This window comes from Hevea brasiliensis, chromosome 13 (assembly GCF_030052815.1).
Source record: "Hevea brasiliensis isolate MT/VB/25A 57/8 chromosome 13, ASM3005281v1, whole genome shotgun sequence".
In the NCBI taxonomy this organism is placed as follows: domain Eukaryota; kingdom Viridiplantae; phylum Streptophyta; class Magnoliopsida; order Malpighiales; family Euphorbiaceae; genus Hevea; species Hevea brasiliensis.
The window spans coordinates 88,314,151-88,340,063 of NC_079505.1; the positions used below are offsets into that span (position 1 = coordinate 88,314,151).

General features: G+C 36.5%; 3 protein-coding genes across 7 annotated transcripts; 2 read left to right on the forward strand and 1 right to left on the reverse strand.

Annotated features, from left to right (window-relative positions):
- Positions 1–11,535: 11,535 nt before the first annotated feature.
- On the forward strand, positions 11,536–14,744 carry LOC110646638 (probable inactive receptor kinase At4g23740). Of its 2 annotated transcripts, XM_021800142.2 has the most exons (3): positions 11,536–11,808; positions 12,225–13,546; positions 13,805–14,744. In XM_021800142.2, the coding sequence occupies exons 2-3, from the start codon at positions 12,316–12,318 to the stop codon at positions 14,395–14,397; spliced, it is 1,824 nt and encodes a 607-aa protein (XP_021655834.2). In that variant the 5' UTR covers positions 11,536–11,808; positions 12,225–12,315; the 3' UTR covers positions 14,398–14,744. The 2 variants fall into 2 exon arrangements, with proteins under 2 accessions (XP_021655834.2, XP_057988745.1); XM_058132762.1 differs by lacking the exon at positions 11,536–11,808 and having other exon boundaries at positions 12,053–13,546.
- Positions 14,745–15,978: 1,234 nt separating this feature from the next.
- Positions 15,979–19,318, reverse strand: LOC110646644 (uncharacterized). 4 transcript variants are annotated; one of them, XM_058132764.1, is made up of 4 exons: positions 18,831–19,318; positions 17,430–17,731; positions 16,512–16,553; positions 15,979–16,302 (listed from the first exon to the last, which is right to left on the reverse strand). In XM_058132764.1, the coding sequence occupies exons 1-3, from the start codon at positions 19,081–19,083 to the stop codon at positions 16,539–16,541; spliced, it is 570 nt and encodes a 189-aa protein (XP_057988747.1). In that variant the 5' UTR covers positions 19,084–19,318; the 3' UTR covers positions 15,979–16,302; positions 16,512–16,538. The 4 variants fall into 4 exon arrangements, with proteins under 4 accessions (XP_057988747.1, XP_057988746.1, XP_021655855.2 ...); XM_058132763.1 differs by having other exon boundaries at positions 16,512–16,570; XM_021800163.2 differs by having other exon boundaries at positions 17,413–17,731.
- A 1,399-nt stretch (positions 19,319–20,717) lies between these two features.
- LOC110646656 (SUMO-conjugating enzyme UBC9) lies at positions 20,718–23,252 on the forward strand. The gene is made up of 5 exons (XM_021800173.2): positions 20,718–20,934; positions 21,061–21,138; positions 21,810–21,937; positions 22,287–22,391; positions 22,868–23,252. Exons 2-5 carry the CDS (start codon positions 21,069–21,071, stop codon positions 23,009–23,011), a joined length of 447 nt encoding a protein of 148 aa, XP_021655865.1. The 5' UTR covers positions 20,718–20,934; positions 21,061–21,068; the 3' UTR covers positions 23,012–23,252.
- The last annotated feature ends 2,661 nt before the right edge of the window (positions 23,253–25,913 follow it).

Here is a 25,913-nt window from a genome sequence, read left to right on the forward strand (position 1 = left end):
TCCTCCCTCCTCCCCTTGCCGCGTCGCCACCTTCCCTGCCACCCCAGCTCGCCGGCGCGCCGCCTCACCCCTCCCCCATGGCCGGCCGCAGCCTGGAACGCCGGAAAACGGCTCCTGAAGCGACGCTCACGCGCGCGCGACCGTTCGTCTTCTCGGCCAAAATCCAGCCGATCCGGCCACCAATCGGACCGGGTCTTGTGTCTAAACTCATCTACTCGTCGAGAGCTTTCCATAGACACCAAGAACACAGAAATCCATCAAGCGGTTTGTCCAATTTTCGCCCGGGAAGTTTTAGCCCATTTTGACTTTTGGGCTAGATTTCTCACAAACCGTAAACCCCACGAGAAAACCGAGAGTACCAGAGCGCTCCACTCGTCGAGAGCTTCGCGGCGACATAAATTTCAAAATTTTTCGACACCGTTTTTCGATGGGTCCCATGGAACTTCGCAGTGTTTTTCCGAGCATTAAATGAGCTTAGAAAATTCTGAAAAATTTATGTACTAACCCCCGTGTTGTGGGCTTCGTGTAGGTATCCTCAATTCACGGAATTGGCGCTTGTCCGTGCCGTGAATTTCGGCCAGATGCACTGCTACGTAAAAGTCTCCGTATTGGACCGAGGTTTTGGCTTACCCCCATTGTCAGACATCCCGAGCGCGTTTCCGAAGTCGGAATCAGCAAAGGTAAACCCGAACCTTACTTTTTCGTAATTTTCTAGTGCTTAAATAGGATTAAAAATTCATAAAATATTCGTGGTAGCTCAAAAAATTATGATTCTTTTTGCAATAGCCTAGTAATATTTCTAAGGACTGCGGGGCAAAGTTTTAGAATTTTTAGAGCTTGTTTGGGTAGTTTTTGCAAAAATGATCAATTATAAGGACTAAATTGAAATTTTACATATTGTGATGGATGACTGATTTGATGGGCCCAGGAGGGGCTGTGTGATGTGATTGAATTGTGGATATATGAGTTGCGAATATAAAAGTGTGTTTTGAGCCCTTTTGTAGGTTGGGTAGGTCCTAGGTATAGGGGGGACTCTGCCGGATTTTCGGCACGACTTAGGACGTATTCGGTCTTTTCTTGATTTGTATTGAGTCATTTGTATTAAATAATTGTAATGTAATTATCAGGTGAGCCGATGCCTTCTTCTTCCTCCGCTCAGCCGCCACAGTGACCGTTGTCTAGTCTGTGAGTAAAATATTAATTTTAATTGTAATTTCACTATTATTATATGTTCAAGCATGCCCATGCATCACTTATATGCATATATCTACATAGATAAACTTTAGGCACGATTTATGTTGCATTCGTAACTGTGAAAGTGCCATGTATGTTGTTGTGGTAATTTGGAGCAAGGCGCGTGCAAGGCGTGCGTGTGATGTGGTGTGGACTATGGATAGGACGGTAGACACGCTTGAGATCTTCATTGGGACCCGGTCCTTCGGGTAGACATGGCTTGAATTCTTCATTGGGACCCCAATTTGGTTATTAAGTGAAAGTCCGAAATGAGTTCTTCACGGTACGATTGGAATTAAGAGAGTCAGATAGGGATCACCCCATATATATATTATGATTGATATTACTGGATGTGTGAGTGCTCCAAATTGCCTTTTTGATGTTATGATGTGAAATTATTGTTGGTATTGTATTTCACTCTACAGGGTGCATTAGTTTTAGATAGTTATAGAGATTATGGTTAAAATTGATATTTTACTCTCTGAGTCGAACACTCACTCCTGTTCAATATTTTTTTCAGGCTACAGGAGGATTTTATTGTGGTTAACCTGCTTTTCTCCTTCGCAGGTTGTTTATCAATATTTGTGTAATTTTACTTACTCATAGAATTTCCACATGTGTTAAAAATATTAATTGATTCGGGTCTGTAATATAAATTGTTATGTGGACTTGTAAAATTACTATATGCATACTTGATGGACTGGATGAGGGAGCTGAGCTCCCATTTATCTTTATGTTGATATGAGTATGTGGAGGGTGAGCTGAGCTCCCCAATTGATGATATATTTTGTTTACAAGTCGGGTGAGTAAAAAACTCTCCGTTGAAAGGTCCACTTTATGGCCGGACTCCGTTCGGTTAATTTCTTGATATTGGGCCCAAATGGACCTTAGAATTGGGTTAGTGAATAGTTAGGCTTACTACGGCCTCGGGGGCTTAGGCTGGCCCAGGTCCTAGTGCTGGTCCGGCCCATAGGTTGGGTTGTGACAAATGTAGTATCAGAGCTTAGGCTCCAGATTTTTAGGGAATGTTCATCTAAAGTGTTGGGAAGAGTCTACTAGGAGTCACATTCGAAAAAAATAGGGTCCGCATTCATCTTGCATTGTCATCTTTGCCTCTAGTTTTTGCGTCATATAATTATGTGTAAATATGAGTCTATAGAGCTATGTAATGTGCAGTTTTGAATTTTATGGGCTAATGCTGCTGAATTTCAGGAAAATGCGTAGAAGCATGAGAGCTGCCATCGCACTGTAACTGATGTGCTCGACGAGGTGTCGACAGATGAGGCGCCGCCGAGGAGGCGGGTAGGAGGCCTAGAGCTACTCAAGTAGAAGAAGAGCACCGCCAACGCTCAGATCGGGCCCTTCATGGCACAGGGTCCCATGGACCCCATGGTAGCTACTCTAGCTGGGTTGCAGAGAACCATTAACATGATAGCGTAGTATATGGTCTACCCTCCACAGCAGCAGCAGTCCACCGCACCAAGAGGGGAACCTTACAAACAGATAATCAATTTCAAGAAGTTGGTGCCTGGTACTTATGATGTGTCAGACGATGCATATCGATTTTTGGATTCCTGCAGACAGGTAGGAATAGAATTGCAGTTGACTGATAGAAGACTTATAGAGTGTATGCAGCATGTCATGGGGCCTATGCCTAGACAATGGATGAATGACTACATATTACCTCGGATGGAGGGTTTGTCGTGGACTCAGTTTGTGGAACTGTTCATCAATCGGTTTGTGCTAGAAAGCTTCAGGGATCAAAAGCAGTGGCCTTTGAGGCCTTAAGAGAGAATGGCAGGTCTGTAGATGAGTATGCTCTGCACTTCGAATTGAGCAGTATGCCCCTACAGCAGATTCTGTAAACTATGAAGGTGAAGAGATTCCTAAAGGCGCTTGACAGGAGGTATGCAAACCTGGCCATGATGTCGGATCAGTCTTTTGATGTGGTGGTTGATCGAGCCAGACAGATAGATATTAGCTATGCTGTGGATGACAGCGGAAGAGCAAAGAAAAACAGAGCAGAGGGTTCTTCAGGTGTTTCCCACATGGGTACTACGGATAGAGGTGGCCAAACTAATTACAGAGGAAGAAGCAGAAATAAGAGGAGTGGTTTTAGACACAAATCCCGAGGGTTCGCACTGTGGTACGGATCCAAAGAAGGGTCACGCTCGGGTACAGCAGCTTTGGGTGCAGTTCAGATCCTCCTTGGCACCTTGTTCACAGTGTTGAAGAGTACATTCTTGACCTTGTTTTATTTGTTCAGGAGTATGCTTCAGGTGTGGCCAACCAGGTCACTTTGCTAGGGAATGCCCCGTGTTCAGCGAGCCACAGATGGGGTCACAGGGTTCTGTTGCAAATGTTCCTCGTCAGTTGTATCCGGGTGCTTCCAGCATGGCAGGCAGTCAGTTCAGTGGCCAACAGGGCCGAGGACAAGGGGGACGTGGATTTGGAGGCAGATCAGGAGGTAGAAGTCAATATCAGGGTTCTGCCACTCAGGGTAGGGGTCAAGCTCGGGTTTTCACCCTGACCCATCAGGATGCTCAGGCTTCAAATGCAGTTGTGGCAGGTATTCTTCTGGTCTGTTCCTATGAGGCTCGTGTTTTAATAGATCCGGGTGCTACGCACTCATTTGTCTCCCCTGTGTTTGCCATGAGATTGGGTAGAAACCCTACAACTTTAGAATACCCTTTGTCGGTAGCTACCCCACTTAGTGACAACATAGATGTAGATATGGTTTTTCCGGGTAGCCCAGTAGTAGTGGATGGAAAGATTCTCCCAGCAGACTTGGTTCCTCTACCAGTAATGGATTTCGATGTAATCTTGGGGATGGATTGGTTGGCAACTCATTATGCCACTTTAGACTGTAGGAACAAAAAGGTGTATTTCCACATACCCGGTGTGGAAGAGTTTAGTTTCAATGGTGACAGGAGCGTGGCTCCATATAACTTGGTGTCAGCAATTAGTGCTAGAAAAATGTTGAGGCGTGGATGTCAAGGGTATTTGGCATTGGTGAGAGATACCTCTGTAGAAGGTGTCAACATAGAAAATGTTCCTGTTGTCAGAGAATTCATGGATGTCTTCCCTGAAGAGCTTCCAGGGTTGCCACCAGAAAGGGAAATAGAGTTCTGCATTGATATTGTGCCGGGTACAAACCCCATATCAATGCCGCCTTACAGGATGGCGCCAGCAGAATTGAAGGAGCTAAAGGAGCAACTACAGGAGCTTTTGGACAAGGGTTTTATACGTCCGAGCACTTTACCCTAGGGTGCTCCTGTTCTATTTGTGAGAAAGAAGGATGGGTCATTGAGGTTGTGTATTGACTATAGACAGCTGAACAAGGTGACTGTGAAGAACAAGTATCCACTTCCTCGGATCGACGATCTGTTTGATCAGCTCCAAGGGGCTAGATTCTTTTCCAAGATAGACCTGCGATCAGGCTACCATCAGTTGAGAATCAGGAATGAGGATGTGTCCAAAACAACATTCAGGAAGAGATATGGTCATTATGAGTTCTTGGTGATGTCTTTTGGACTCACTAATGCACCAGCAGCCTTCATGGACTTGATGAACAGGGTGTTCAAACCGTTTTTGGACAGTTTTGTCATCGTATTCATAGATGACATTTTGGTATACTCTCGGACCGAGGAAGAACACGTGTGGCACTTGAGAATGGTGTTGCAGACTTTGAGGGAGCACCAGCGATACGCCAAATTTTCGAAATGTGAATTTTGACTAGAAAGCATCTCATTCTTGGGACACGTGGTTTCAAGTGAAGGTATTCAAGTAGATCCCAAGAAAATTGAAGCTGTAACTGATTGGCTTAGGCCTACAACAGTCACTGAGGTGCGAAGTTTTCTGGGTTTAGCTGGCTACTATAGGCGTTTTGTGCAAGATTTTTCCAGGATAGCGGCTCCCCTAACTAAGTTGACTAGGAAGAATGTTCCATTCATTTGGACAGATGACTGTGAGGAGAGTTTCCAGAAGCTTAAGGAGTGTCTAACCACTGCCCCTGTGTTGACACTACCTATGAGCGGTGAAGGATACGCCGTGTACTGTGACGCCTCCAGAGTTGGCCTAGGGTGTGTTTTGATGCAGAATGGAAAAGTAGTGGCTTATGCTTCAAGGCAGCTGAGGAGGCATGAACAGAACTACCCTACCCATAATTTGGAAATGGCGGTTGTAGTCTTTGCACTAAAAATCTAGAGACACTACTTGTATGGTGAAGTGTGCGAGATATACACCGACCACAAGAGTTTGAAGTACATCTTCCAACAAAGGGATTTAAACTTGAGACAGAGGAGATGGATGGAGCTTCTGAAAGACTATGATTGCACCATCCAGTACCACCCTGGGAAGGCCAATGTTGTAGCAGATGCTTTGAGCAGAAAATCTTCTAGCAGTTTGGCGCACATTTCAGTAGAGAAGAGACCGTTGATTCAGGAAGTACATGAGTTGATGGATCAAGGTTTAATCCTAGATCTGTTGGATGAGGGGGTATTGTTGGCTCATTTTTCAGTGAGGCTAGACTTGAGAGACAGAGTTAGAGTTTCCCAGCACAGAGACCAACAATTGATGAAAATCATAGAAAGAGTACAACAGGGTGAAGGTGGCGAGTTTGGATTTGCCAATGATGGCACCCTAGTGCAATGTTCTAGGATATGTGTGCCCGATGTGGACAATCTCAGAGATGAAATCATGCGAGAGGCACACTATACACTGTACAATGTCCACCCAGGTTCCACCAAGATGTACCATGATGTGAAAGATAGCTATTGGTGGAATGGCATGAAGAGACACATAGCAGACTTTGTGTCCAAGTGCTTGACTTGTCAGAAGGTGAAGTTTGAACACCAGAGACCGTCAGGGAAGCTGCAAGAGCTCCCTATCCCAGAATGAAAGTGGGAAATGATCATTATGGATTTTGTGACTGGGTTGCCTCGTACCACACGAGGATATGATTCGATATGGGTAATTGTAGACCGTCTAACCAAATCAGCTCACTTATTGCCTGTGAAGACTACATATTCTGTGGCACAGTACGCCCGACTCTACATTCGAGAAATAGTCAGATTAAATGGAGTTCCTGCTTCCATAATATCTGACAGAGGACCCCAGTTCACTTTTCAGTTTTGGAGAAAGTTGTAGGAGGCACTTGGCACACAGTTGAACTTTAGTACTGCTTTCCACCCTCAGACAGACGGACAGTCCGAGAGGACAATCCAAACACTGGAAGACATGCTTCGCATGAGTGTTTTGGATTTTGGAGGTCAATGGGATGATCAACTAGCTTTGGTGGAGTTTGCCTACAACAACAGTTACCATTCCAGCATAGGGACGACACCCTATGAGGCACTATATGGAAGAAAGTGTAGGTCTCCTCTGTGTTGGACGGAAATGGGAGAAGCGAAGGTGCATGATGTAGACTTAGTGTAGTACACTTCAGAGATGGTTCCTTTAATCAGAGAACGATTGAAAACAGCTTTCAGTAGGCAGAAGAGTTATGCAGACCCCAGACGGAGGGATGTGGAGTTTGCAGTGGGCGACTATGTATTCCTGAAGGTTTCTTCAATGAAGGGAGTCATGAGATTTGGAAATAAGGGCAAGTTGACACCTCGGTATATCGGACCTTTTGAGGTTACTGATAGAGTTGGAGCAGTTGCCTACCGGTTGGAGCTACCACCCAACATTTCTCACGTTCATCCCGTATTTCACATATCCATACTCAGGAAATACATTCCAGATCCTTCTCATGTACTACAGCTGGATGTAATAGAGTTAAAAGAGAACTTGACATTTAAGGAGCAACTTGTAGCCATAGTGGACTACCAAGTGAGACAGCTAAGATCAAAACAGATCCCTATGGTTAAGGTTTTGTGGAGGAGTCATTCAGTGGAAGAGTGTACCTGGGAGTCAGAACGGGACATGCGTAGCAAGTACCCTTATCTGTTCAATGTGTAATATTGTACTTTATTCTGCCTTGTATAAAATTCAAGAATGAATTTTCTGTAAGGGGAGAAGAATGTAACACCCCAAAAATTTTAAATTTTATTATTTTATGAGTATTATTGATATTTTAATTTTATTTAAATTTTAAGTAATTATTTGAGAATTTTCGGATTTTAAAAATCGGGTTCGATTTTCCGAAAATATAAACTTTGATGATTTTTAAAAATTTATTTAAAGACCACGTGGCAAAACTAAAAATATATTTGGAGTCTACGAATTTTTGTGAGTTTTCTGGAATTTTTTCAGAATTTTTGGACCTCGTTTTCGGTCCCGAGGCAGAGTAAAATTTCAAAATTTTGTATTCTGAATCGAACCGACTGAATCGAACCGGACCGGATCGGACCGGTCGAATCGGACCTGCCCTTTCTTTTTCTTCCTTCTTCCTCCTCGTGCGTCCCGACCCCTCTCCCTTTCTCTCTCTTTTTCTCTCTCCTCCCTCCTCCCCTTGCCGCGCCGCCACCTTCTCTGCCACCCCAGCTCGTCGGCGCGCCGCCTCACCCCTCCCCCACGGCCGACCGCCTCCTGGAACGCCAAAAAACGGCTCCTGAAGCGACACTCACGCGCATGCGACCGTTCATCTTCCCGGCCAAAATTCGGCAGATCCGGCCACCAATAGGACCGGATCTTGTGTCTAAACTCATCTACTCGTCGAGAGCTTTCCATAGACACCAAGAACACCGAAATCCATCAAGCGGTTTGTCCAATTTTTGCCCGGGAAGTTTTAGCCCATTTTGACTTTTGGGCTAGATTTCTCACAAACCGTAAACTCCACGAGAAAACCGAGAGTACCAGAGTGCTCCACTCATCGAGAGCTTCGCGGCGACATAAATTTTGAAATTTTCCGACACCGTTTTTCGATGGGTCCCATGGAACTTCGCAGTATTTTTTCGAGAATTAAATGAGTTTAGAAAATTCTGAAAAATTTATGTACTAACCCCCGTGTTGTGGGCTTCGTGTAGGTATCCTCAATTCGCGGAAATTCGACAGTTATCCAGGTCTATAAATTTTCGGCCAGACAGACCAGTTACCGGAGAAGTCTCCGAATTGGACCAAGGTTTTGGCTACCCCCCCCCATTGTTAGACGTCCCGAGCGCGTTCCCCAAGTCAGAATCGGCAAAGGTAAACCCGAACCTTGCTTTTTCATAATTTTCTAGTGCTTAAATAGGATTAAAAATTCATAAAATATTCGTGGTAGCTCAAAAAATTATGATTCTTTTTGCAATAGCCTAGTAATATTTCTAAGGACTGCGGGGCAAAGTTTTAGAATTTTTAGAGCTTGTTTGGGTAGTTTTTGCAAAAATGATCAATTATAAGGACTAAATTGAAATTTTACATATTGTGATGGATGACTGATTTGATGGGCCCAGGAGGGGCTGTGTGATGTGATTGAATTGTGGATATATGAGTTGCGAATATAGAAGTGTGTTTTGAGCCCTTTTGCAGGTTGGGTAGGTCCTAGGTATAGGGGAGACTCTGCCAGATTTTCGGCACGACTTAGGACGTATTTGGTCTTTTCTTGATTTGTATTGAGTCATTTGTATTAAATAATTGTAATGTAATTGTCAGGTGAGCCGGGACAGCCTTCTTCCTCCGCCCAGCCGCCACAGTGACCGTTGTCTAGTCTGTGAGTAAAATATTAATTTTAATTGTAATTTCACTATTATTATATGTTCAAGCATGCCCATGCATCACTTATATGCATATATCTACATAGATAAACTTTAGGCACGATTTATGTTGCATTCGTAACTGTGAAAGTGCCATGTATGTTGTTGTGGTAATTTGGAGCAGTGTGCGTGCGTTGGCGTGCGTGTGATGTGGTGTGGACTATGGATAGGACGGGTAGACACAGTTTGAGATCTTCGCTGGGACCCGGTCCTTCGGAGTAGACACGACTTGAGTTATTCGCTGGGACCCCGATTTGGTTATTAAGTGGAAGTCCGAGCTGAGTTCTTCGCTGGCACAGTTGGAATTAAGAGAGCTGTATAGGGGATCAGCTCCCATATATATTATGATTGATATTACTGGATGTGTGAGTGCTCCAAATTGCCTTTTTGATGTTATGATGTGAAATTATTGTTGGTATTGTATTTCACTCTACAGGGTGCATTAGTTTTAGATAGTTATAGAGATTATGGTTAAAATTGATATGTTACTCTCGAGTAACACTCACTCTGCTCAATATTATTTTTTCAGGCTACAGGAGGATTTTATTGTGGTTAACCTGCTTTTCTCCTTCGCAGGTTGTTTATCAATATTTGTGTAATTTTACTTACTCATAGAATTTCCGCATGTGTTAAAAATATTAATTGATTCGGGTCTGTAATATAAATTGTTATGTAGACCTGTAAAATTACTATATGCATGCTTGATGGACTGGATGAGGGAGCTGAGCTCCCATTTATCTTTATGTTGATATGAGTATGTGGAGGGTGAGCTGAGCTCCCCAATTGATGATATATTTTGTTTACAGGTCGGGTGAATAAAAAACTCCCCGTTGAAAGGTCCACTTTTTAGCCGGACTCCGTTTGGTTGATTTCTTGATATTGGGCCCAAATGGACCTTAGAGTTGGGTTAGTGAATAGTTAGGCTTACTACGGCCTCGGGGGCTTAGGCTGGCCCAGGGTCCGGCCCATAGGTTGGGTCGTGACAAAAACCAATGAATTAAACTACAATATATATGTTCAATTTTCATATTAATTGGATTGGATTCAGTTTGGGTAATTTTTACTTGTTTTAATGTTTTTTAAACTTTTATAATTCAACTCTTATCATATTATTATACATTAATTAAAAAATAAAATATTAACTTAAGATGTATTACTCAATAAAAATAAATAAAAATAAAAAATGAAATAAAATTATTTACTTGTTTTATATATATATTTAGTTTGTGTTCGATTTTTACTAGGTTAATCCAAAATCCAAACTGAAAATTTGATTTGTAATTATTTTCAAATCATAACTAATATTTAAATATATAAAATTACTAATTTTAATTTAAATTTATTCGGGTTGGTATAGTTGATTGGTTTGATGATTTCTCTGCACACCCTTCAAAGATATGAATACATTTAAGATAAATTTTTTATCATTAACTATTAAAATTATTAATTAAATTCATATTTAAATATAATAATTTTCACAATTACCATATATTGCATGTAATGAATTTAATTTTTATGATAACGTTCATAATATTTTCATCTAATTAATAGGTTATTGTTATTTTTTTAATGAATAAAGAATTTCGTCCAAACCAAGGAAAATGCATGAAATCCATGCCCCAAAGAAAGCAACTTGAACATGAAATTTAATAAGCAAAGGCAAGAAAAATCAATTAAACAAAGTAATTGCAATTCTTAATTTCATTGCATCTTTGAAAAAATAAGGAACACGAACAACTTATCAATCGTAGCCATATTTCTCTTATTTATGAATACATAGTTTTTTTATAAGAAATTTGTTTAATTATTTTAAAGTTCCTATAATTTAAGTATAATTTTAAATATTATATATTTAAAAATATTTAAGAAAAAAAAAAACCTTAATTATATATAAGCAGTGCTAGCCTGTGAAAACAAATTAATATATTTAATTTTCATGGATAAACGTCACTGTTTTGGTTGTTAGCAAGGTAGAATGGGGGCCCTTGGGGCATGTGTTCATTAATTTATATTCATTTTCATGGGGCATTTCATTAAAAATGTGGTTTTCGCCTAAAATTGTAGGTTTCGCATTATTGGTCGAAATTTTTTTCTGCTCTTTCAAAGATAAGAATTTCATTAAAGGCCGTAGGTGGGCATTTATTTATTGATTAGTAGGTTCATTTAGGCCTTATTTTATTGAAGTTATTTGGTTAAATAAATTTTAAAAAAGTGTAAAATTTTATTTATTGTTTAATTAATATTTTATCTTAATTTTTTTTTTTAAATTCAAAGATGTAATTCTTTCAAATATCAAAATGTAACTTACATGTTACTATGACTTCCTGTCAGAGTTTAAACTAAATAAGTTTTATCTCATATTTGTAAACTTTAATATATATATATATATATATATAATTAAAATAATAAATAAATTAATCTTAATATAAATATTTAATTTAAAATTGCTTAAATATACCTTATATTGAATAGCCCAACATTTACCGCTACCATGACAACTACGTATTGCTAAATCAAGTCGTCTACTTTAATAACACGTATCGCTTAGTGTTTGTCTCCGTATGCACCCCTCCTGTTCGTGCGATATGATATATATTTTTTCTTGATTATTTATTTGCTTTTCTATGATTATCTAATAGTTTCTTGCATGTGATGCTGCTCTCCGAAGCAAAAACAGCTCATAACAATCATCATTTATGATCATCTTTTATCGTTGTCAAGAACGATCATTCCATTCTCCCACTATTCTTTCTTTTTTTGGTCTCTCAAGAATGTAGTTGCTTCTTTCTCCTTCAATATTCTTGTCAGTTTCTTTTTTCTTGGACGCACGCATACCTGAGAGAGAGAGATGGCTGCTTGTGGATCTTTTGCAAGTCTTGATGCAATCTGCATTTCGTATGTAAGTAGATTTTCTGTAAACAACTATCATCATGTGCTGCTTTCTTTTGGGTCTTGTATTTTGCTTTCGGTTTGGTTTCTGAGAAAATGAAAGAAAATGATTGATGACTCGTGCATAGGATTAGGCGTGGAAATTTTGGATTATTTTCTATTTATTTATGTTTGTCCCAACAAGCAAAATAGTTTAGGTAAAAGAGTGCTCTAAAAGTCAACGAATAACTCCATGTTTTCTAATCATGGTTAAGTTGCTAATTCTGACCTGAGGCTCCTAATAAAGTCCTAGGAATCATACTCTTTTAGAAAATTAACAAGAAATATCTCTACTACTGCAAATGACAATCAACATTCAACCATTATGTAATCTTTTTTCTTCTTCTATTGCTAATTCTGATTCATCTTTTACCCAAATTCATGTAGACTTAACCAGGAATTGTATTAGATACTTGGCTCTTCAATCTCAATTTTGCTTCCACTGCTGGATTTTTCACTCTGGCTGAGGGAAACAAGCATGAAAATGAACCTCCTGTTCATTTTCTCTGTAATTCTCTTCTTTGGAGCAGTTTCTTTTTCCGCCCTTGCAGAGCCAGTTGAAGATAAACAAGCTTTACTAGATTTCCTTCACAATATTCATTACTTGCATTCTCTCAATTGGAAGCAGAACTCTTCAGTATGCAGGGAGTGGAGAGGAGTGACCTGTAACGGTGATAATTCTAGAGTTATAGCCCTCAGGTTGCCTGGAGAGGGAATTCAAGGCCCAATCCCGCCAAACACTCTTAGTCGCCTGTCGGCAGTTCAGATCCTGAGCCTCAGATTGAATGGTATATCGGGTTCTTTCCCTTCCGATTTCTCCAAACTTGGAAACTTGACCGGCCTTTATCTTCAATTCAACAACTTCTCAGGCCCATTGCCTTCGGATTTCTCAATGTGGAAGAATCTTTCAATTCTTGATCTCTCCAATAATGGGTTTAATGGAAGCATTCCAACTTCAGTGTCAAATTTGACACACCTCACTTCTTTAAATCTCGCTAACAACTTTCTTTCTGGTGTTATTCCTGATATTAATGTTCCTAGTTTGCAATCTCTAAATTTAACCAACAATAATCTCACTGGAAGCGTTCCTCGGTCTCTTCTGAGATTTCCAGGTTGGGCATTTTCTGGTAACAACCTTTCATCAGAAACTGCCCTTCCTCCAGCCCTTCCACTTGAGCCACCAAGTCCTCAACCACAAAAGAAAACCAAGAAACTAAGTGAACCCGCAATATTGGGGATTGTAATAGGCGGCTGCTTTCTAGGGTTTGTAGTTATTGCTCTTCTGATGGTTTGCTGCTATTCGAAGAAAGACAAGGAAGGTGGATTACCAACGAAGTTACAAAAGAAAGAGGGGTCTTTGAAGAAAAATGTTTCAGAGAGTCAAGATAAGAATAACGGGCTTGTATTCTTTGAAGGTTGTAATCTTGCATTTGACTTGGAGGACTTGTTGAGAGCATCCGCTGAAGTGCTTGGGAAGGGAACTTTTGGGACAACTTACAAGGCAGCTCTTGAGGACGCAACCACAGTGGTGGTGAAGAGATTGAAGGAAGTGCCGGTGGCTAAAAAAGAGTTTGAGCAACAGATGGAAGTGATTGGAAGTATTAGGCACCCAAATGTATCTGCGCTAAGGGCATATTACTATTCAAAGGATGAGAAACTTACAGTGAGTGATTACCATGAGCAGGGGAGTGTTTCTGCAATGCTACATGGTATGTCAAAAGCCCTTTTTTTTTTTATAATCTTTACCTCAGCTGGTTTACCTATTTTCCTCTATAAATATTTTTCTTTTTGAACTCATTTGCATGCCTTCAATTATAGAATTAATGTTGCTTTATGTGCATTACGTGTTTGCTAATCCTCCCAAGTCACAATGTGTAACATTGCTAATGATAGAAGAAGTTACTCAAGCTGCAGGCTGCAGAAAGTCAGAAACGTTACTGATAGAAAATGCCTATCAAATTTTGCAGGTAATAGAGGGGAAGGCAGGATTCCTTTGGACTGGGAAACGAGGCTGAAAATTGCAATTGGTGCAGCGAGGGGCATTGCTCATATCCACAAACAGAACAGTGGCAAACTAGTCCATGGAAACATAAAAGCCTCAAACATTTTCCTCAATTCTAAGGGATATGGCTGCATTTCAGATATTGGTTTGGCTGCATTGATGAGCCCAATGCCCCCACTGGGAATGAGGACTGCAGGGTACCGTGCCCCAGAAGTAACAGACTCTAGGAAAGCAACTCATGCTTCCGACGTCTACAGTTTTGGGGTCTTGCTGCTTGAGCTTCTGACTGGAAAATCCCCTATACATTCCACAGGTGGGGACGAGGTTGTTCACTTGGCGAGGTGGGTGCATTCTGTCGTAAGGGAGGAATGGACTGCTGAAGTATTTGACATTGAACTTTTAAGGTACCCCAACATTGAGGAGGAAATGGTAGAAATGTTACAAATAGGAATGAATTGTGTGGTGAGGATGCCAGAGCAGAGATTAAAAATGACTGATGTAGTGAAAATGGTGGAGGACATTCGACGACGGAGTCCTGAAAACCCACCATCCTCTTGAACTAATTTAGAAATTGCAGTTTCAACCCCAACACTAGGCTGCAGACGTAGCTTCCACTTCTGCTCCACCTCCACAGTGAGATTCTTGTGTCCTGCTAATAGTTGTCGTGATATGAATTTATTATTTTCACAATTTCAATTTGTGATTAGTTAAGCTGCTACTGTATCTTTATATTTATGACACAAAGTACTGAGATTAGTTTAGCTACCGCACTACCTAACCCAAATCGTGTCAAAAAACAACTTGGGATCTTGCTATTGTCTCATCTAGTCAGGACTTAATTGTTATGTTACGCATGTAGAGTCTACTTGCTACCTAATGCAACCAAATTAATATCTTCATGCGTCTGTTTGTGCCTTGTGTGCACGTGCATGTGAAGAATTGTGAGGTCCAGATTCATTACTACCTACCAAAATTTACCCAAACCGATCAAGGGAGTGTTTGGTTTTAGAGTGTGTGATAAGTTTAAAATAATAGAGTCGATAATTGATGGATAACTGATATGATTATATCAATTTTATTTTTAAAACTATTTCTCATTCAAAAATTAATATTATTAATACTTTTATTTTTTTTTATTTTTAATCTTAACATCTTAATCAGCATATTACAACTTTATTAACATATTTTTTTATTAATAATATAAAATATAAAATGCTTATTTGTTATGAAATAATACATTTTTTTACATCTAATAACATAAAATTAGGTATAAGTTTTTTTTCTTTATGAACAATAATAATTACTTTATTATTTTATAACCACATTTTTAAAGTTATTTAATTATTTTTTAAAGAATTTAATTATTTTCTTATTTTAATAATAAAATAAACAATATAATATAATAAATCAATAATTATATATTTATTTCAATAATAAAATAAATAATATAATATATTAAATCAATAATTATATATTTATTTTAATAATATAATATATTAAATTAATAATTATATATTTAATATAATAATAATATAATATAATAAATTTATAATTTTATATTTGTTTTAATAATAAAATAAATTATATGAGATATGTCCCTATTAATCAATTTACATATCAACAGCATCAATTAAATATAATTTTATTAAATACTTAACATAAATTAACTATTATCAAGTATCAACTAACAATTATCAATTATATCTAACAGTTAAAAAAAAAACAGGACCTCAGCTACTAATTCCCAGACTGGTTATGCAATTTGACTCATAAACGTGACTAACAATCAACTGTTCAAGAGCAGTATAAATGTGAATCTCTTCAAAAGCTAGAGGAAAAAAAATGGCACATGCATAGGTATGGAAAATGTCTCAGGATCAAGTTACTAATAAGCAATTTGTTAAGTTGCAAGTCTATGCTACAACCCTCGGATCAGGTCTATATCTAAACTCTTCCATTGGAATTATGGTTTCTGTTTTGCTGGATGCTAGCATCCCTTAAGACTGACTATTCCCTCCCCTCTTCGCCATATTACTTTTATAAAACTTACATAAAAGGCTTGGAGCAATTGGCTTTCAAGCCCAGCCCCAGCCCCCGAAGCAATTTGTAGGACCCAACTGAAATTCCAAAGAATCAGCATACAAAACATCTTTTATATTATTTGTGAACATCCATAGAGTCTCATTTCACACATTCGTGTGGAGTTGGTTTCGTATTGAAAAATCATCATTCTTTTACTATAAAGAATTACGCCCACCAAAAAACGAAACACTAAAGGAACAACAAAGCTAAATTTTCATTGGGATTGGCCTTGATGCTGAGTACCCTCACACACAATGCAATGAATCTTAATGATCCTGTGTCTTTACAATGAAAGATGCCGCTCCCCTGCATAGTCTACAAACGTATGAAGGCATGTACTAGCTGCAACTCACTTCCTCACAATTCTAGTTTTAACACCACCTGAAATCACACAGAGAGAGAGAGAGAGAGGGAGAGAGAGATGACAATGATGACGATAATGAGGCTTTAGGAGTTTAAACAACCCAGAATTAAGACATGATAAATTAATAGCACAAGTTGTAGCTACGTCCTAGTCATAGTAGTTGGAGCAATAATTTTCAGTACAAAAAAAAACAAGGGAGAAATTTTCAGAGCATAGCATTACTGACCTTCGACTTCCTCAAATTGAACTTCCTTCACCAATTCAGCAGCTGCATGATACTCGAAACTGTAAAGATAAGTGCCGTTATCAATCAAGTAAGAACCACAGAACAAATTTAGACAGTACTTCTAGCAATGATGTCTTTGAGCAATAACATTCACATATATCTCATAATTTTGCTTGTGCTTTGAGGCCAAATAAGTACTGTCCCCGAAGCAAACATTTTTCAGTTCCTCTTATCTAAGAACACGTCTCTATCCCTTTCTGATCATAACTAATTCCTCTAGTCTAAACTCAACTCAACTCAACTCAACTAAGCCTTTATCCAAAAAATTTGGGGTCGGCTATATGGATTCGCTTTCTCCACTCTGAACGATTTTGGGTTAAATCCTCAGAAATGTGTAATGCTTCTAGGTCATGTTGTACTACTCTCCTCCAAGTTAATTTAGGTCTACCCCTCTTTTTCTTTCTATCCTCTAACCTAATGTGCTCTACTTGTCTAACTGGAGACTCCGTATGTCTACGCTTCACATGACCAAACCACCTCAATCTCCCTTCTCTCAACTTATCTTCAATTGGCACTCCTCTGGTCTAAACACGCTCACAAATACATGTAACAAACTGGCTACAAAGTCAGTGGCAGAGGCCTCGCAAAAAGGCTCATACCCAATATTCCTACGCTATAAGGCAACTATATCAAGCACTACCCAAAATATATATATATATATATATATATATATATATATATATATATATCATGAACATAATGTGCCCATAAGGATCAATAATATTAACCCTCTGCCCTTGCAAAAAGCATCCATTGTGTAGCCACTTGTGAAAACCCTAAGAAGTAAAACATTAAATAATAACATTACGAATCACAACTGATATCAACGGATTTCTTTTACCTATTGGAGAAAACCACCTCAAGTTCATAGTCAGATGAACTCTTTGTAGCTTCAACTAACACTCCGACAATTTCTGTCTTTCGTGTACTGGCCATAAGTACATCATACTCAGTTGGAATGATGATTGCAAAGAAATTATCACTTAATTCACTCAAAAACATTTTCTCCACAGCCGCCAATGCTATACGCCGTTTAAGTGTATCAGTATCCGGGTCAACAATATAAATGGCAAAGTCCGTTATTAATAATATACGCCGTTTCATCTTCCCTGAACTAGTGAATTTCAATACTTTATCAGCAAAGAGAACTTGGTTGTCACCTGCAAAAATCAAATGGAGAACAATTTAGAAAAATAATCAGATTGTCCCTGAGATCTGCTTCCTCACAAAGGGATCGAATCTTCTATTATGTACTGCCACAGATGCAATAGATCATCAAAGAAAAAAACTCCTAATTTTTTATGTGCATGTTCCTTTCAATTTGGCTTGAGTTTGTTCCAATTTGTGTTTGGAAATAAAGGTAGGATGGGCACCGAGGGCAGAGGGAGGGGGGACAAGTGGGATCCATGGCTTCTAACCTTACTAAAATTTTCTCCTATATAAATATATACACCATGAAAAATTTATTTCATTTTAGTTATTGTCCCCCCTTAAAATAATTTACATTGTTTTATATGATATAAGTATGCGAAATATTAGAGCCCTTATTTTTCATTGTATATTCAATAAATTTTTAAAGCATTTGCATCCTTAAATTTAAAAAATAAAAAAAAAAATTCTTGTTTAACAATTTTCTAGCTCCACTTCTGATGGACACAGTGATCCCATGAGATCCACTCAGTTACTTCTTCCTCTCCATCATCCTCTCTCACAAAAATTGAATAATTATGATCGATACAAAACTTCTCCATACATCGTCTAAATTAAAGGGGACGTTCTTTTCACTATTAAGGTAATAGCAAACTAGCATTCTTTCTCAAATGAGACTTTAGAACGATATTTCCCAAAAAAAAAAAAAAAAAAAGATGTAAAAATATATGAGAACCATGGAGTAATCTGCATGCATTGCACAACATGAGAAGGACCAAAGCTTATGCACCTACGCAGATTCTTGAAGTTAAAGTGCAACTAGAAAAGTAACTATTGATAACAATTAGACCACCCAAATTTTGAAATTGACCAATTTCTAGGACCCCAAATTTTTCTAAATCATTTCAATTCATATGTACTTCGATAGTAAGGATAATTTCATTGATCCCATCAATTGCCATCATTTTTAGCCTAAAATCTGGAAATAAAACGAACTTAAACAAGCAACTGAATGTTAATAAGACCTCTAAAAGTACTAATAGAAAAACAAAAACTAAGAACCCACAATCAATTATCAAATAATCATCAAATTACACAATTCAATCTAACCTTGCTTTTGCAAAATCTTCATCAAATATGGATTCGAAGGCACGTCGATGTAGTCTCCTCTTACATCTCTATGAAGGGATGCTTTTCTTCGAACCTTGATGCCCATGAAGGGCTCTTGATCTTCGCTCACATTGCTTCCCGACGGTTTCAATCGCATTCTACTCTCATCTCCCTCATCGCCATCTTCGCCATCGTTCTTGGGCAACTGGGAATCATCGATTTGGACTCGCCGGTTAGACTTGTACTTCCTCATTATTGGACAATCACGATAGGCGAGTCTCTGAATCGGAAAGGGCCGAGTGAGTTGGAATATTGGGAAAGTAAGATGGCTGGTGTAGAGGCTAACTTGCTCCGCGGTGTTCGTTGCGCACCAGATGGTGGATCTGGATTCTCGCACTTAGCCGCATCAAATTATTGGGTCCCACATTTGGGTTGGCAAGGCCCGTCTCCAATTGTTGATTCTCCGTCGCTACGCGGCAACCTGCCGGACTATAAATTATATTGCGGAGCTTTGATTTATTTTATAATAAATAAATTATAAATTAATAAAGATTTATAAATTATTATAATTATTAATATTTTAAAAAATTTTAACGTTTATAATTTTATAATTTTTAATTATACATAAATTATTGTATGTATTATGTATATATTATGTAATTTTTCTAGCAAACATATTAATATTATCCACTTTTATTTATTTCAAGAATTTTCCATCTACCAGTTTTGTGCTACAATTGATCTTATCTTTTCACAGTAACGATGATCTAATATTCATGTAATTTCATTATATAATTAATTTTAAGCAATAGTTATGTTGAAAAAGAAATTATAAGAATAAACATATGAATTATCAAAATGGTTTGGACTTTGAAATTGAATGGTAACGAGTGAAATATTTATAAATATCACTATATTTGAATTCGAATAATCTTATTAGGATTTGATTAAATTAAGTAATTTTTAATAATTTATTAAAATCTTAATTAGAGAGTTTATAATCGAATAAAGTCTAATTTGACTCGTGATTAATGTAGTTAAATTAAATTAAAATTATTATTTCTCCTTTAAATTAAATTAATCAAAATTTAATTTAAATTAATTAAAAAAGAAAATTAAAAAAATAATTATTAAATTAATTCAAAATTAAATTAACATTTATAATTTAATTTAACATTTTTAATTTTTTTAGCAGGAATTTAAGATTTTTTAATTTTAAAAACTGAAATTAGGGTAAAATATTTCGCGAAGGATGCTACTTGCAAGGGTGAACTAGAGAAAATATATAAATTTATGTTCATTGCTACTTTCGTGAAGTCATTATTGAGTGAGTTTATAGTTCTGCAAATTCCTTCCATATTTCTCTGTGATTCTTTCTCTTTGGCTTCAAGCAGTCCAAATAGATATTCACTTGTTTTTATTGGACTTCAACAAAATAGAATTATTTGTTATTTAATAAACTTATATTTGTTATTTTGATAATTTCGTTGGTCAAACACGTTTAAAATAGAAAGAAATGGTCAAATGATGACATTTTTCTTTTAAAAATAAAAAAGAAAAAAGAAAAAGAACCGTGCACCGTCACATTTGACGCCGTCCCGGCTAAAACAAAGCACGCGACAACGCGGTATTCGTTTCGATAGTCGAATCCCCCGTTGCACGACACCGTAGCGTCCATGGACGACAACGCGGTATCCATTTTCAATTTCCACCATCCAAAATAATAGACAAAATTAATAATAATAACAAAATTAATTTCCATTTTCCACCAACACAAAAAAAAAAAAAATAGTATTGATTCGACGGCGGCTTTCGGCGAAAAAATGGGTTTTACGTACAGAAAACGCCAAGTTGGGGGACCACCAAATACAGAAGAGAAAAACCCAAACCCAAATCCAGGGGTCGAAACCATCGAACCAGAAGGAGGTCCCAGGCATTTATAAAAGTCGTTACCTCACCCGATCTTAAATCTCTCATCCATTTCCTTTTCTTTCTTTTGCTGATTGTTCTCTCCGTGTCCTCTCAATTCTCAAATAATAATCATACTACCGACCCAGAAGCTACCGTAATCCACAGGGGAGGATCAATATTCTCTTCATCTCAGGTATTTTCGCTTCGATTTCCTCTTTATATATATATATATGTATCTATAGACCTTTGTAGCCGTGTATTTGTGCGCTCGCTTTTGTTTTGATCTTTGATCTGAGGGCATCTAAGCGTTGAATCGCAGATTTTGAGATGGCTTCGAAGCGGATCTTGAAGGAACTCAAGGATTTACAGAAAGATCCTCCCACATCATGCAGCGCTGGTATTGCATTATTATTATTATTATTATTATTATTATTATTATTATTATTATTACGCGCTTTTTTGTTTGATCGCTCCTGTTATTCCTGATTCGAATTCGATTTGCAAGTTCTATGCTCGGGTCTTTGTATGATTTTTTTTTTTCTCAAAAAAATTTCTTAGCGGTTATAGTTGTATTAATTCGTAGCATGGCCTGCTTAAGGAGTCGACAAGGTCTAGAGGAAAGTATTATTTTGTAAAATGGAAAAGTATTTATTGTCCATGGTTTTGCGTCTTTTGTGGGGAATTGGAACTTGGTGTTGTTTACTGTCCAAGCATGTATTCCACTGAATATTTGTTGTAGTTAATCATGGTTAAGATATTGGTTTTTTATGATAGAAACTAACATTGTATTTTGGCTTGGGTGATAATGACATATTGAAAAGATATTGAAAATAAACTGGTCAATCAAATCTCAAGAGTTTTTTTTTTTTTTTTTTTTTTGAAATTACATGTTTTGTATCCATATTCCAAATTAATGCTCAAACACACGTTCTTCATTTTTTTTCTGAATCTAATTATAAAAAAAAAAAAAACGAATTTCACATTTTTAGGGCAGTTTATCTTTCTGTGCAAAGACTGCTCTAAGATCTTTGATTTTTCTTGTTTGCCTCATTTCTGTAAATGTTTCAGGTCCTGTTGCTGAAGACATGTTCCATTGGCAAGCAACGATCATGGGTCCTCCAGACAGTCCATATGCTGGTGGTGTGTTCCTAGTTACTATTCATTTCCCTCCGGATTATCCATTTAAGCCTCCCAAGGTATGTTCTTTGCACTCTACTTGCAATGTAACTTTTTCATATTTTTTAAAATAGTTGGAATTTCTTCATTCACTTGTAAATTTGTAATGCTAGATTTCTCATTTAATCAAGATATTTGTTTGTACTCTGAATTAGATATATTCTCTCCTGTTCTATGTCATCCCCATATATAACGTGAGCAGAGAGAAATTTGTCTCGCATAATGAAGTTTGTGTATATATGATATACATTAATTAATCTATGACATATTTTACTACTAATTTTTGTGACATTGTATTTCACTTATGTATTAACAGCATTGTTGTGTGTAAATGTGTTGTCATTGATTTTATATGGATTTATCTCACAGGTAGCATTCAGAACAAAGGTATTCCACCCAAATATAAATAGCAATGGAAGCATTTGTCTGGATATCTTGAAGGAGCAATGGAGCCCTGCATTAACCATATCCAAGGTTCTTGTTCTATAACTCTGAAAGCTTTGATCTGGAACTCACAAGAAGACATTGTATGGATGACATAATCTTTCTGCAGACAAAGGGACTAGTGATTTATTCAGCATATCATTGAATTGTTTAAGTGAATCATATCATCCATGCAACCTACAGAACTCATATAGTTCTGGTTCCCTTGTCATTTTTATTATTCACTACAATGTTCATTGAAACCTTAGGCTAGCAAAAGATACCTCCCTTTAAAATAGAAATTTACCCTTTCAAAGGATAGGATAACAGCTATCTTAGCATTGATATTTGTTGATGATTTGTTGCATATTTTGGTCATCACATTCACCATTCTAAATCCAGTTAATTTCAACTTTTGTAAATGTGTAGCATATTTTTCACTTAATGTGGATGTTAGTTCCCTTCTTGTCTGATTGATATCTAAATTGCTAGGTTTCAATTTGTAAAGATTTGTTTTCATTTTATAGGTGTTGCTTTCAATTTGTTCATTGTTGACGGATCCCAATCCTGATGATCCTTTAGTGCCAGAGATTGCTCATATGTACAAGACAGACAGAAACAAGTATGAGACAACTGCAAGAACCTGGACCCAGAAGTATGCCATGGGCTAAATGATTTCTGGCGCGTGTGAGGAGAAGCCCTTTTTCTATTCATTTTAATTTTTGTCTTTCTGTTGTGTATCAATGTTTGTCTTGTCTCCAATCTAAATGGGCTAAAGAGGTCTATAACAACACCCTAGTTAAAAGAGATAACATTTATGTTGCTTTCAATTGGTGTATGGATAATGTTATCGTGGAACTGAGCAAATTTGTCCATTCAATATCAGCTTTACGTGTGCTGGAATTGTTCAAATGTGTTCCAAATTCAATGTTGTCTTTTGCTGCTTGTAATCCCTACTTGTGCTCCAGCTTCTCTGGTTGCTTAGGCCAGGGATATTTGGGGTAGGTTCAATGTTTTTTGCTCTAATTAGCAGGCCGCGGTTCGGTTCAGGCCCATAACCGTTTCCCTCCACTTTTGAGCCAGAACAGAATCAGACCAGATAGTTTTGGGCCTTTTGAATCGTCATTTTTATTTGAAAATTTTCAGCTTGTTTTTTAAAACAATAAAATTACAAAATTGGACAAGAAAATTTAAAAAATAAAATTAATACAAACAGCCTTCGAAATTAAAAGGCAGTGATATTTAGGAACATTTAATTAATTAAAGAGCTTCAATCAACGGTACAGGCTTTCAATTTTCGATGTTGAGAAGCTAATATATGAACTGAGATATTTCCTTCCAGATTCAGTAAAATGTTTCGAGGCCTTAATTTCAGCTCTGAGGGGTGGTAGAAAAAATGCCTGTTGCGGTTCACTCAGTTTGGATAATTAATGGTTAATCGAACGGCGCCAAATAGTATATAATAATTATCTTTCTTGTTATTTGCTTTTATTTTTATTATCAGCTTTAATTGTCATTGATATGTTTCTTGTTATTTTAATAAATAATAATAAAAAAAGAGCATAGTATTAAAAGTTACAGTAACATATTTTATCTTAATTTTAAGTTAACAAATTCATTTGGGTCCAAAAATTTGTGAAATAAAATTAAAATAATTAAACTGATCAAATTGTTTAATTTGTCTGATTTTAATATAAAAATGGGAATTGACTATCAATAAGAGAAACTATGGACTGTCGGGTTTGAGTTAATGGCCTTATAGTTGAAATGAGAAAACGAGTCCATATAGAATCTCATGGTCTGACTTGAAACCTATTATCCCCTTTAAAAGTATTTTCATAATCTTATAGAATATTATACATAATCACTCAATTTTATAAATATTTTTTATAAAAAAAATAATTAAATCTTAATTTCTTTCATGAAAATCATAAAATTTTCATTTTTTTAACCTTTACTCTTTTGAAATCATGAAACTTAATCTACATCGACTTTGAAGTCCATTTTTGCAATGTAAAATATATTCGGTTGCAAGAATCAACAAATATTTTGTCAAATATATAATAAATTGTAATCAACTAATAATTCATATTAATTTATGCTTTTCAAATAAAATTTATATTAATGTAAATTTTATTTTCTAGTTTATTTTTATTTGTTTTTGAAAAACTCATTATTGTCAACCTTCTAGTAATTATAACTTTATTTCGTGAAATTTAGGGCACATGGTGCCCTGCAAAATGGAATATAATGGCACATTATATGGTTCTTTCATTATTAAACACACATATCTCCACCATCTCAATTTTCATAAAAATTCTCAGGAGAAATTAAATGAATTTGGACGTTTAATTGTTTTCTTTAGTGACAATTGACTCACTAAAACATATAGTTAAATATATAGAAATGAAATTAAAATCACAAGATTTCATTAGATTTAATTTTATTTTTATTTTTATTTTAATTTAATTTCAAATCAAGTGCATTCCAAAAATTAAAATAGAATCACAATAAGTCGGTCGGTTATAATTGATGAACTATACGTATAAAATAATTTTAAAAGAAATTAATTAAAAAATTCGAATTTCAGAACCCTTCGCTCTATAAATCATATTTAATGGAAGAATTTGAACGTAAATGTATTAGTAAAAGAAAGTTGCTTTTATCATTTCGTACTAAAATAATATTATTATAATAGCATATTATCTGGTCTAAGCCCATATATATGTCAGCTTGAAGTTAGGAGCAAGTCCAGAAGGCAAGAACTGAAAGCAGCCATGCCTAGGAATTCAAACTCCAATTTATTATGTTCTTGTTCCCCATAAAAAACCAACTTTATGTGTTTTGATTAATTATAATTAAATACCACAGGAAATGGTGACCCATGTCATTTTTATTGTTTTATATATATATATCATTAGAGGTTGATTAATATTATTAATTACAAGTGTCAAATCTTCACCTAAGTAGAAATCTAATTAAGTCCAAACTCCAAGCTAGAAATTAAAATAAAACCCTGCAAATGGGTCGTGCCCACGAGTGGAGAGGGCATGGTCCCTGAAAATCTGCTTCATTAAATTTAAACCTAACCCCTTTAACCAAATCTCAGTTTCAAGGGACACATCAAAGGTATCTCAGTAGAGGGATTATATATATATATATATATATATATATATATATATATATATATATATATATATATATATATATATAATCACAATATAACATCCACTAAAGAGCTTTTTGGGTGGAATATTTTTGTGGGAAATTATGAACAACTCAACAATCAGCTTGCTGAAATGCTATATTAATTCGATTAATAATTAATCTTTAATTTAGTTAAATAATATTCTAATTAATGTGTTGCAGATGACTATCAATTATTAATTAGTATACCTTAGAAAATTAATAAAGTAAAAATCTCATTCTCATAGAGATTTAAAGTCGACATCGCATAATTTTAAAATAATTTATTGATAGTCAATTGCTTATTTTATATAGAGTTTAATTTTAAATTAATTTTAACAAATAAAAAATTAAAATTTTAAACAACAGTTTCTTTAGTGCATGATT